The sequence below is a fragment of the Pteronotus mesoamericanus genome, unplaced genomic scaffold, assembly GCF_021234165.1.
Source record: "Pteronotus mesoamericanus isolate MK-2021 breed Mesoamerican mustached bat unplaced genomic scaffold, CSHL_Meso_final contig_20, whole genome shotgun sequence".
NCBI lineage: Eukaryota > Metazoa > Chordata > Mammalia > Chiroptera > Mormoopidae > Pteronotus > Pteronotus mesoamericanus.
Window position 1 is genome coordinate 88903774 of NW_026555085.1, and position 13697 is coordinate 88917470.

At 41.1% G+C, this 13697-nt stretch overlaps 1 protein-coding gene across 8 annotated transcripts in view; it reads right to left on the reverse strand.

Moving 5' to 3' along the window:
- The window catches only part of HIVEP2 (HIVEP zinc finger 2), a 188103-nt gene that overhangs the window by 14482 nt on the left and 159924 nt on the right, over window positions 1-13697 (reverse strand). For all 8 annotated transcript variants that reach the window (XM_054570052.1, XM_054570047.1, XM_054570046.1 and 5 more), the window contains exons 4-6: window positions 9549-9593; window positions 3333-8874; window positions 2190-2344 (exon numbers count right to left, since the gene is read on the reverse strand). In XM_054570052.1, the coding sequence (XP_054426027.1) occupies window positions 2190-2344; window positions 3333-8498 (5321 nt within the window). In that variant the 5' untranslated portion in view covers window positions 8499-8874; window positions 9549-9593. The remainder of the gene's footprint in view (window positions 1-2189; window positions 2345-3332; window positions 8875-9548; window positions 9594-13697) is intronic.

The following is a 13697-nucleotide window of genomic DNA, read 5'->3' on the forward strand; positions in this document are numbered from 1 at the left end:
CTTTTATAAGAATTTTCAACGTCAACTTGTTCTTCAAAACTATTTTAAATTTTCCTTTTAGCTCACACTGTGTTTTGTTAACAAAGTAGAAAAGAATGTAAAGATGCAAAATATCTTTCGCCTTTTAATTTCACTTTTCTGTGCCGCTAAGTAGATAAAATAATCTAAGGAATACACAGTAAAATACTTTCATAGAAAGCTTATTTTCTTTGGGGATGTACACTTTAAACTTACTGTAGCTTTAACACCACAGTTGATGGGGAATACATTTTTCCTTCTGATTTTATTTTTAATGTCTTAACTGACTAACTTGCTTCCAGAACAAAAATACAGTAAAGGTCTGTATAAAATATAACTTTATACTAGAAAAATCTACACAAATAAAATATTTACCAATCCATTCTGTAGACCCATGAATCTACTTGATATGAGAATACAGTTTGAAAAAAATTAAGGATACGTTTAATTAAATTCTAAAACTATAAATTAGATAAGAAACATATACATTTAAACAACTGGTCATTAATTCTTTTTTTTTAAGTTACCACTTTGTAATCACCAAAATAAGAGTTGATGATGCACTGCCTGGAGTGAACCTGGGCACCACTAGACAGAAGCTGGGTCAGAGATTCAGAAATGCTTGGCACATAGCCCACAAAATGGGGGAATGAAAGGAGGAAGCAAAGAAATATAGGCACAATCCTTCTGGATCATCAAAACACAGCAATAAAATGTTCACCTACGCTTTTTCACTTGTGTCCTTCGTCAGTGGAGACGGGCTCCCCAAAGCAGACAGTAACCGTGAAGGTCTCTCTAATCTAGAACAAGGGTGCTGCTATGAAGGAGACTACGGAACGTAGCAGGTGATATAGCCTCAGGGCCCTCTCCGTCTCTGAGGAGAGGTAAAATCTATATTTCTCTTGTTTGTGTTAAAAGATGGAGGATGTCAAAAAATACTGAGACAAGCCTCATGACTATATACAACTGTGGTTTTAGTGAAAATATGAGACATCCTTCCAAAAGAGGCCAAATCTAGGAGGAAGTCAATTTCAATCATCCATCTCCAAACTGGTAATCTATGTGAGAAATCAACATTTGATATCACTGAACAGTCAACATTTTATAGTCAAGCAGGTAACATTATTTCGTCCTCCAAATATAATTGTAATAAATGCATGCTGATGGAAATAGGTAAATTACAGACCTGTTTGTACTGATAATGCTACTTACATCATAATCCCCTAAATATTATTAATGTGTTTTAAATACTTTTTTAATTGTAAATGCAAAAATCTGGGCTTTTCTCCCACTGACTAACGATACATTTCCATTAAAATCTACAACTAGACAGTCCACGTATGTATAATTTTTCTTAGTTATACAGACAACAAAGTCGATGAACTTTATTACTTATGTTTCTACCACTCAGGATTTAACATTTAAAAAGGAATTTCTAAAGATAGAGAACTGTCACAGAGCAGAGGACGTGGCAAAGCATGACGACTACCATAGTCTGCCCTGTATAGTGTGTACTCATGGTATTGTGTGCATCGTATATGGGATTACCCATGGTATGTAATCATAATATCCATGCATAATGTTAATCCATAATTTTCCCTCAAAAATTTGGGCAAAAAAGTACACATTATACATGACAAAAACAGTAAATGCAATGTGGTCTCCTAGCTTGGATCGTGGAGCAGAAAGAGAATACTGATAGAACTGGTGAAATCCCAATAGAGTCTGGAGTTTAGGTAATAATAAAAGCAGTAACACAAACAAATAAATTGGTTCCTAGGATGATACATGAGTGTACATGATTGCATTTTTCTAAGCATAGAATAAAAATAGGTTCATTAATAACACAAATGTCCACAAAAATAATATTACAGAATAAAACTTTCAAGATTCCACCAACTTAGTCAATTTCATACTACATTAGAGGCATAAAAATTTAAAGCAGAGGCTCAAACCATACGCATCAGGGACACTTTCATTGGAAGCAAGTCATGAAAACAAGGACATGAACTCGTTATCCATTACCAGCCAGACTTCAGATCTGTGAACAGAGCAGGAACTCGCTGTACAGCTTCCCCATGAATGCATACCCGCTTTTCCACACGGACATGTGGGACCATTGGCTCTGACTTAAAAACGAAGAGTTTACATTTGCCCTTATGTTTCCTTACCCTCCTTCAAAGATTTTAATTCGGATTGGCTCAGTTTGTTTGGATCCAATATCCTTATCTCCATGAGTATCTCCTTTCCCTCTTTCCTTTAAGATATTTCCCACTAGTTTCCTTTCTAGTTTGCTGCCAAATAAAAAGGACGCATCAGGTTTCATCTGTAGGACAAAAAGAGAGAATCATTTCATATGCTTTCTCTAAGACAAAGGAGAAGCCCACATATCCCACTCTTTTATGATCTCTGAAAATCAGCCTCAATTCCATACTAAAAGGCCACAGGCTGGTTACATAAAATAAGGGACAATCGGAATAAAATCAGAAAAGAATAACACTGTCTACTGAATTCACTGTTTTGTTTCAAAACCTACCTCTTTAGCACTTCTACTGTGCAACACTAAGTAAAACTGGAAAAACATGTTTCATATTCTGAAGTAGCAATCGAAGCCATCTTTATTAATTAAGGAAATATTTTCAAAAACTATGGAAGGGAAGTGGTAACTGAAATAAATAAAATGTATTTTTAAATCCTCTGTTTGCTTCTTTAATAACTAAGCATAAATTCCCAAGTGCCCCCTTGTTAATATTTTTATAACTTCACATGTAAAGCATTAATTGTTCATTTTTTGAACAAGCCAGTTAGTCATTTGGAAAAAGTGAATTTTGGGAGAGATACATAGAAAAGAAAGTTTAGTAAAAAGCGCTGTCAATGGGAGCAAGCCCTCGAAGTTCGCACAGTCCACTTCTGACTCCCTGCTCCTCTCCAGCCTGATGGTTCTGTTCAGCGCCCTCTCCCCACTCTACGTCCCCTTTTCACAACTTCCTGAATTCCTCACGTCAAAAGAGAAGTAAACTGCAAGGTCATTAACACAGGTCTGGAGGGCGAAGGGCCCCGAGGACTTAGTCTCTGAGACAGAATTTCATGGCACCTGCGTGAAGGAGATGCTTTGTGGCTGGGACTTTTCCCGAGACCCTCATTCTAAGTTCACGCCAGCGGCTTCTCTCACCCACGGGTAAGCCCAATGCTGCACAGGACTCTCCCAACTCTGACGTTCATTTTATTTGCAATTTTTAGACTGTCTCTTACTACGTATTCTGCTCAGCAATCAAATCCACAATACAGAATGCTTTCAGAACGATATTCATTACCTGAGCGAACTGCTTCCAAGCACTTGACGATGTCAGCTTGCCGGTTCCCGGCCTGTGCATAGCAGCCAGAGTATAAATTTCTGCGGTGATTTTTTGCTTCGACCTCAGAAGAGCCAGAGTGGTCTTGGTGTTCAATCCTGACGGGTTTGGGTTACAGGAACTAATGCACCATGAAGCATAAACCGAGGATTTGAAGGTGGCCTGTTGCACATAATTGGGTTTTGTATAATTCAAGAAGCACCAACTCACAGTAGTTGTTGTCCGCAGACTGGGGAACTGAAGAATCTGCTGGAAATCAGCCATATCCGTGAAAAGAAGTGTTGAGTTTGCCGCTTTCCCGCTTGGGCCGGAGGCCATGTGGACCAGCATGCCAACAGGCAGCTTCTGGCCCCTTCCATGCTCTTCCAGCTGACTGTCTCCCTGGGGCAACGAGGAACCCTGTGGGCTCATGCTCATGTCAGAGGCTGTTTCATCAACATCTAATTCATCTGAGGACTCTTTGCTCTCAGAAGGCCCACTGGACTTCTGCCCGAGAGAGGGTGCCCGGGAGCTGGGAGGGAATGGCTCCCTCAGGGGTGCACTGGCAGAGGGATGTTCTTGAGAGGAGGAGGGAGACAGCGAGGACAAAGAAGATGACCCCGACTGCAAGCCGTCCTTTGGCTCAGAAGTGCAGCCTTGTCGAACCAGCTGGGGTTTCTGTGGGCGGGAGAGATCCTTTTTGATGTCTGAGTTGGTTAGCTCCACAGCACTGAGCTCCTCAACAATCTGTCCATACATCTTTTCTTCTTTGACCCTTTTCTGTTGCTTTGTCTCCATGAAGAGTTCTAAGCTGCTGGCCGGGGAAAGCATCCGCTTGCTGCCTCCCAGGGTGGCGGCACTGTCCGAGGTGGAAGGTAAGCACAAGGGAATTGAGGATTCCAAGCCGAGAGGCAAGGTTTGAGGTACTTTCCAAATGGGGTATTTCTCTAAGCCTGCATGCTGCCCTAACACCTGGGCGATGTTAAGCCCTATCCCTTGCATGGCTGCATTCGTGACCAGTGTTCTTTGGGTCAAATTCTCGTCGACTTTGCATATGACAATTGCAGGACTGTTCTGCCCAAGGATCTGGGAAATGCTTGTGTACATGACACTCCCATAGGACGGGACATGGGTCTGGATCCTAACAGGAACCACTGTTCCGGGTAAGGACTGTAAAGGCCCGGCAGTTGCTGAGGCAAAATCTTCTTGAAGAACCTGCTCGGAGGGAGTATCCGTTGACTTGGTGCTCTGGTCTGATGGAAACTTTGGAAGAAGGTTCTTTGAGTGTAGCCCTGATGTTCCTGAATAACCCAGGTAAGTTTGCTCTTTCGTGTGTGCATAATCGGCGGCTTTCTTTCCAGTGTGCTCTGCAGCGTGCTCTAAAGGATAGCTGGGATGAATTTCTGCCTGGAAAGGAGGCTTGCCATAGCTCTTCTGAGGGTGCGGCACAAGGGGGTGTGGGAAATGGGTCTGCCACCAAGGAGGCTGCGGAGCCGGTAAGTGAACCATACAAACAGTAGGATACTGAAACGGAAACAAGGCGTTCTGGATTGGAGAGAACGGAATCGTCTCCTGATGTGGAAATAAATGTGGCTGTTCAGACAAGTGCTTGCTTGCAATATAGGATGTTGGTTGTATCAAGGGATTTCTCAGAGACTCCTGACTGTCCATGTGCACGATCTGTTGTTGCGCCAGGTGGAGTGGCCCTGAGCTCAGCTGGGCACAAGGACCCACAAGCTGCTTCCCTAGGTCCTCCGCCTGGAGAGGAGGCAGCACAGAGGACGGGACGTGGTGCCACGTGGACCTGAGGCCAGCGTGCAGGTGTTCCATCTGCTCCTGTTTGACGCCCAGGTCAGTCCCGGCCTCACCCTGGGCGATCTCAGGGGAGCCGCTGAAGGAAGCCTGCCGCACCAGGAAGCACTTCTTCCTCTCCCGGGACGGGGATAACGTGGAGGCCGACGTCCCTGCCACGGGGGCGTGGGACAGATTCCCATAATCAAACGACTTGCTCCGAATCTCTGGGACTTCAGTTGGGTGGGGGCAGGGCATCTGCTCGGACGAGCAGCGCCGCATCTCTTTCTGGTGGTGGTGACCTGGGACAGACAGTGAATATGAACCAGCAGGGACAGTCAAAAATTCTGAATGCTTCCCAAACTCATCTTGCTTACCAGGTGCACCAAGCTTAACGGTTTCTTCTCTTTCAAAAGACATTGAGAAACTGGAGCTGTGGGACAAGTTGCTTTCCTGACTGGGGCTGCGTGAGAGGCCTGTGCCCGTGGACTCAAAGCTGGACTCCCCGGAAGAGTGCTCCATGTCTGCAAGTCGCAGCCGCTTCTTTTTGGGTGGCAGCTTCTCAGCTGGGAGCTGGGAAAGGGTCTCGCTTCTCTGGGGCCACTGAAATTCCTCCACAGGCTTCTCTGGCTCTTTACTCTGGGCTTCTTTCTCCTTGTCTGGTTTATCTGGCTCCTCTGTCACTCGAATCTCAGGAACCTGAATGTTGTGCTGGCGAACCAGCCTGGGCTGCGCGTGGTACGCCTGCTGTTGAACCCCCTGACAAGGGGACGGCTTGCCCCCACCTTCTGCACTCTCCCCGGGGGGAGCCCACTCTGGGCTCACCGGGGCTTCAGAAATCTCACTGTCACAGGTCTCGGAAGGCGAAGAGGCTTTCTCCTGTGCACTAGCCGCCAGTTCAGATGACTCAGACCTTTCGAATGAATTGGGTCGGCTCAGTGAGTTTGTGTGCTGAATCACAGAAATCACATTTCCTGGAGGTTTCCTGCCCCCTAAGTCTGACATCTTGTCTAAATCAGTGGCTGACGGTAACTCCTCTGACCCTAGAGATGGACTACCAGAGTGGAGCTGAGGTCGACACAGGTCAAAGCGCTCCGAGTGACCATGAGAGGCGTTGTCATGCCCAGCCATGGCGAATCCACTTCTCCCGCCTTCCTGCAGCTGCAGTTTGGGATCATAATCTGAGGTCATTATGGCCACGGGAGTGCTTACAACGCTGCTGCAAATCATGGGGGTGTCCTCCTCATCTCCTACGCTCTTCTCTTTCCGGCGTTTCCTATTTTCACATGTAGTGCCAAACGTGGTGGGCACTCCCTGCAGTGGCACCGAGGGGTCCATAAAATATTCTCCGCCATGTTTTAAAGAGCTTAAGCAGGAAATGTCCCTGTAGCTTGGCTTTGGTGTTTCAGAGTCTTCCCACTTCTTGTAAGGTTTCCGGCAGACGTCATAGTCATAGCCAGCCCTGTCCCCGGGAATCAATTTCTTTTCCTTCAAGGATGAACCTGAGATACTCTTTGCCATCCTGCCATGGTGTTCGGACTCCACGTGTCCCTCCTGTACTGAAGGCAGCTCAAACGCAGCTTGTCTTCTCAGCATGCGCTGAGGGGGAATTCCGACAGTCCCTGGATAGAACACATCATCGGAGCCACTCATCCTCTCATCAAATGAGTGGCTTCCTCTCAGAGAAGGAGGGATACTCAGATTAGTTGCTGAAGAAGTTGGCATTGAGTTGCTTCGAATAAGGGGTGAAGAGTCCATAGGAGCTTCTAAGAGAGCTGGGTTGCTGCCTTGGAAATTCGCAGGGTAAAGTTTTCCTTCATTCCTGATAGATGATGGAATAGTCTGGGATGGTCTGGACTCACTGTTGAATTTGGTGGATTTCAGCATGCTTGTCTGACTGGGGTCGACTTCTTTGCTCGGGATCAGCTGTGAAACAGGATCTTCGAACATCTTGACGTCTAACCTGGTGTTAACGTGAGGTAATGGTTCCATCATGCCCTTCCTGCCCATTGTGGCACGCTCCTGACTTGTGGTTGTAACACTGAGTGTGTTCCTGGGACTAAGCCGACAGTATTTGCCAAAGATGATTTCTTCATAAGACTTTGCATTTGTGTTTGGAGGGCTTATTTGCTGCTCTGCACTTTCTGAGCGAGAAAAGTAACCAGAGTCAGTGCTTCCTTTACTGTGCGGGCTCAGAAGGTTTAGAGATGGCTCAGAATCTTGTCCCTTTTTCTCTGACAGTCTTAGTGCAAGTTTCTGTTTTACCGTGTGAGAGTCATCAGCCTTAGTATTTAAAGACAGATTGGGTAGCATATCAGAGCCAATATACTGAGGGCTTTCATTAGCTAAAGGAACCCCACTTTTAGGAATTATCAAAATGGGCACCTTCATTGGACCTCCCAATGATTCTTCCAGCGATCCATGATAACTCCCTCTGCTTGCAATATCCAACGGGATTGGCGGACCTGGACTCATTTTGTCAGAGGCCTCAACAAATAAAGAACTCTCCTCATCTGTGTCTGTACTCTGTTCACCATCTGAATGTATTTCTGCTTCTACATCAATAAAACCAGCCTCTAGGTCCAATTTAGATACAGCTGACTCTGTGAAAGGGACTAAGCCTGCCTTAATTGCATGGGCATGTGACTTCCTGTGCTTGTACAAATTGCTCTTTGTCTTGAAAGAGAAACCACAAGGTATGCATGGATACGGCCGCTCACCAGTGTGGGACCTGATGTGTTTTTTCAGCACACTCGGTTTGGCACACGCCCTGCTGCAGTAAGGACAAATGTACTTGCCGGGCTTCTTGGGTTTGTGCTCTTTCTTGTGAGCGTCTTCTGACTGTTCGATACTTTTCTGGGAATATTGGCTAAAAGCAGGGTTCAGACTTGAAATCTTTTTTCTAGGATAACCACCACTGTGGCCATGGATAGGAAAGGAAAATAAGTCCTCAGAGGCAACAGGTGGCAAAGGGCCAGGGAAAAGCCACGGAGGGCCCTCGAGGCTCTGATGTGGCTTGCTGCTGTGCAGGACCCCCTGTGGCAATGAGTGCTGAGGGAAGGAGAGTGAATGTTGGCATGAGTAAGGACTCGGACGGTGCGGTGGGTATTGCTTCTCTGTGACTTGCTGTGCCACTTCGCTAGGGGAGGCCAGTTTCCCAGAACCGAAGAGTTGTGCTGATGCTGTGTTTCCGATTTGCTCCGGATCTATTTGTGGTTGCCGCTGTCCTTCTTGACTGCCAAAAGTGCTCATCTTAATAACAGCTGATTGTTCCTGTCTCCATCTACCTGATGCTTTATCAGTTTCTCCAGACCTTGAGGTAGCTTTTTGTCCTAGAGCTGTGTCCCCAGTGTCCATTTTGTTACACAAGGTCTTAAGTGCTAATTCACTGGAAAGTCCTGCAGACTCATGGAGTGTCTCTGAAGCTGTGCTCTTCAAAGCTTGCTTGCTTCCATGTTCCAGGGCTCTGCGAACTTGCTGAGTGCTCCTTCTTTTGGGAACCTTTGACACCTGCCCCGTAGTCTATGGGCAATGTCCTTGGACCGGGGCTATAACACAGTTCTCTCCATTGTAGCAAGGTCTACCCAAAAGCTAAGTGTAAATCTATAAAAATTTCTTATGGCATTTGAATATTTTCAACTAGGATGAAATTGGGATGATGAATAGTCTAGGAGAAATTCTGCCCATCAACTAGAGCAAAGTTCAATTGCCAGTTTCACTAAGATACAATGATCTGGGGGAAAAAAAGAAATACAAGGAGATTGTCAAAAACAGTTATCAAGTAAAAAACCAAAACCAATCCTAAATAACCAGCCTGAAATTAGATAAATTGAAAATGATTTTTACTCTAAGGAATTATTTTTATGGCCATTACATTGTTTCCACAATTAAAGGACATTAATATCAAACTTAGCATTAACTCATAAGCATAAATCTCTTCAATGCTTGAATTGTGGTCATCCTTTTAAATACACCTTAATTTTGGTTAGAAAAGAATTTTAAGAAAAACTTTTGATAAATATTATTTATAAAATCATAAAAATTTTAAAAGTCTTCACTAAAATAAATTTAGAACTACTTCTAAGCAAGTTTTATGACTTGCATGCTGGTGCACATATTTCTCTCTATAGGTATATTTTATAGCTTAATACAAAATGTTTACTTATAGACATGTAATATAATTATATAAACACACAAATACATAACATAATACATAGTGGGCAACATAGACATATTTATAGCTTAAAAGCAGTGATTAGTAACACTAGACTAAGTCTGTAAGAATTGGTGATTGCCACAGAACTTTGGAGAAAGCAGGAAAGTCATGATAAATACATAATTATAAAACCTTCATAATATGGAAAACAAAAACATATTCTGGGAACAGTTTAAAAGTGCAATGATTACCTGAATGGTTTACAGTTCTCAAGGGCATGATTGTCTTGACGCTTCCTGGGTAGAAAATAATTCCAGTTAGGAAAAATTGTCCTATATATTAAACCACAACATTGCTATATACAAATGTCAATTTAAAGTTCATTTATACGAGAGCTCACAATGCTATGTGCTCTACAGAATAAAAGCAAGTAACTTCTTAGATTACACTCTAATAAAGCAGTATCATTATACTGACAGGGTGTTCAAAAATAATTCAAAAAGTTATAAAAACTTCAGAGTAATGTTTTCTAAGACAGGATTATTATAAGAAACAAATCTTAGTTTTTTTCAACACATTTAGCCTGGTTCCAATCCCTTAGATAGTAAAAAGTTGAGAATAATAGAGTTTTCTTTTTGAACCTATATGTTTGAGTATTTAAAGGAATATATTTCCCTTTTAGAAAATTTACATCACAAGGAGTCTTCCAGATGACTATGGAGAACTCGACAACTTAGAAACTATTACATTTTAAGTGACAGTCAACTTTCGGAAGAAAATTTCCAGTGTAGTACCCAGAGGATTCTGAGAATTTCAATGCTCAATTGTATCAATTATGATGAAAGCTGTGGTATTTCCTGGATAGGCAATGTGGCAGTGCTTATCGAAGTAAAAAACTCATGCTATTGGGCCCAGGAATTCCACCGCTGGGAATCTATCCTTACAGATGTACCTGCACAAGTGCACAAAGATCTGTGTACAAGGATTGCTTAAATAAACTATGGCTCCATCATAAAACTCAGCCATCTAAAGAAATAAAGTACAGCTATGAGTTCCAATATAAAAGCTTGTTCAAAGGATAGTAAGATTGACTGTAAAAAAGTGCTTATTGCACCCTAGGCTGTATTTAATAATCCCATTTGTGTAAAAAAGAAACAGGCAATAAACAGAAAATTTATGCAGAGATGCCGAACAGCTTTTAATAGTAGTTAAATAGCAGAAACAGGACCAGGGAGTCCGAGGGAGGGGCAGGAAGGGATTTCTACTTTTCACTTTATGGCTTGTGATGCTTTTTATTTTTCTTTATATTTTTAACCCAAGCATGTTCATCTTTTTAATAAAATATTGTTTACAATAAAAAGATGTAAATGTATCACAATCTCCCAAACTAAATCTCAAGTACTAGTCTTACTTCCATGTCCAATTTGCTTCCTAATATAGAATGTTACTGTAATGATGATAATAGCAGCTACTGTTAGAAAAGTAAATGAAAATTCCCATGGGAATAATATGTCTTTGGGATGAGAAATCAGTAGGCCCAGATATTGGTAGCAAGACATCTGTAATCAAAAGTTCCTTCTGCTAAGAGCCATGTAGGTTTGTAAAGCAATCACTGGAAAAACTAAACAAGTATATTAACTTCGGTTCGCTAAAAAGTTTTAGTATTGGATTGAATTTTTCCCCCACAGTGATTTTTATATGCATCCTTCTGTAGGTAGTAAAAAAAAGGTGGAAAGAGAAGTAAGGACCTCATAATACCACAATACAGATTTACTTTGGCCATCTCCAGCATCCATGCTAACAAGAAGAAAACGCAATGCCAAGCGCAAATAGGCTGAATTTTTTTGTTTAATTAACCAAATACTTAGGGTTCATATAGATACAATCTCTGTCAAACTTTCAGGGGTAAATTACACCTTCTAAAATGGAAGTAGACTGTATTTTCAAGCCAAGGCAGAAACATTTGCAAGTATTTCCTTAATTATAAGTCAAAGCTTGAACTGAATAATATCGAAGTCACTGTTCATATTTAATATTTTATCATGGTATTGGTCTCTGCCTGCAGTTCCATTGCTATAACAATAATTGTGGTGGTTGTTTATTGTGCATTCACTGTGTGCTGGAAGCTTGTATAGAATTTCATATATATATTATCTTATTTGATCTTCATGACAGCTCTATGCAGTAAGTGTTATTATGCCTATTTTAAATTTGAAGATGATACTTAGGTAGGTTGAGTGTCAGAACCAAAATCAAATCCAGGTTTGGCGGGCCTCCAAGCCTAAGAAGTCTCACCTCTCCCACCCACCTCTGCTGTTAAGTTTTATGAAAACTTAAAATAATATATGATCAATAATTTCTTTTTTTCTTAAAAACATATATATTTTTAGAACTATCGACTCCAATATTTCTAATGCTTAAATTTTTCACGGTCCTTGGAGAATGTGAGTTTTGCATAGTAGTAGTATAAAAATTGCCCCTCCCTGTGTCATTTCCTAGAAATCAAACAAATCCATAATTTAAATAATGTTCAAAATGTGCATATTAAAGTATTGATGAGGACAGCTGCTTATGAGAACATGATAAATTCCCATGACAAACAATTGTTTTACTTACTTTATTCTTTAAAAAGGGGGCTGGGTGAAAAAGTGAAGGGTAAAAAAGTGCCAATTGGTAATTACACAATAGTTGTGGGATTGTAAAGCACTGCATAGGAAATATAGTCAATAACACGTAATAACTATGTATGCCACCAGGTGCGTACCGAAAATACCAGGGGGAACACTTGGGAAAGTATATGATTGTATAACCACTATACTGCATACTTGAAATGAAAACAAAATAATACTGAATGTGAACTGTATTTAAATAATAAAAATTTTTTAAAAAGCATTATTTTTAAGGACAATCAGAACCTCATCCAAGTGAAAATTAGGGATATTGGCTGCATCCCATTTGTTAGTTTACACAGAATTTTAATTTTGCTTAAAACACAGACTTCCTATGTAAAATTATATGAAAAATGGGACTGGGATAATATATTTACTAATTAAGTAGAATACAGTATTTTCACTGCAATGAGATATTACCTTAATAAATCAGGTGGTTTTAATTTTTATAGTGTACAGTAATAAATTAAAACCATAACACCCTAAACAAGATACATACTATTCCTATTCCTAAGGACACATCACATAAAAGAGATACATCAAAAAAATTCATAAAAAATAGCAATAATATTTTGCTGTTAAAGAATAGACCAGAAGATAAAAACATGATTTACATAAAATTTAAAAGCAGATATTTAATAATCAGAACAAAAATGTCTAAACATTTAGTTCATTTTTGTTGGGTTTAAACTTGTAGAAAAGGGAGCGAATCAGAAAAAGTCGTATTTACTATTTTATTAAAAAAGTAAAAATCAATTTTTCTGATATTAACATAGCATCACCCTGTATTCCAATAGCATTTGTTATCCAGAATTTTTTTTAAATTCAAAACTTTGACCCCAGTAAAAAAAAAACAAAACCCACCTTGACTCAATTATGCAAATAGCTCCTGTCAGAAAAAAAACTCTCCCTTTTAAATTTCTAAGGTTCACCTGCCTCATACGTCCTCCCACTTCATCAGGAACTCAGATGGTACCCTGCCACGCTTGCCCCCCCGCACCCGGACACCCAGGAAGAGCCCTGTCTGTGTCTGAGCGGGGAACCCAGCAGTGCCAGGGGTCACTCTGGTCTACATCCCCCTGAGCTGTGGTGTCTCAATTTCCACTTTGGTGAAAAGCTTCAGAGTATTCCTCAGGAGCTGGAAATCATTTCCATTTCACACGAACCTTTTGCATTAGATTTTAAACCTTTTTCACACGAACACTTTATATGAGATTTTAAACATACGTGAGGATATTCTCTCCAACACTAACTAAGTGCTATCCATAAAATCAGTTTCCTTTTTGGCATTTCTGAGGCGTACAGAGAGAGGTAGGTGGGAGAGAAAATGAGTGGTCAGTCCTTTGGGGAATTTACTGATCATATTTGTGAACCATTAAAAATGTGGACTCTTTCCATTAATCTCTGGTCTACAGTTGCTTTATTGTTTAAACTGAAAAAACTCTGCAATGTAAATTGTGTTCACAGATCTATTCCAGGGCATGGCATGACTGTCTCTTCACCGACCAGGGTTGGGAGTGTTCAAGAGTCTCTTTGCTGTTCTCTTCAACTTCCGCTTAGGAAAAGAAATTCGTTTTCAAAATCATAAGGCTTTCCAAGTTTCACCCCCAACTTGATCATGATATTTGTCATTTTTTGTGAGGTGACACTTTTACTTAGTAGTCTAACTTTGCCAACAATGGTATAAATTCCTGAGCTTATGTTTTATTACTTAAATGTATGAAAATGCTT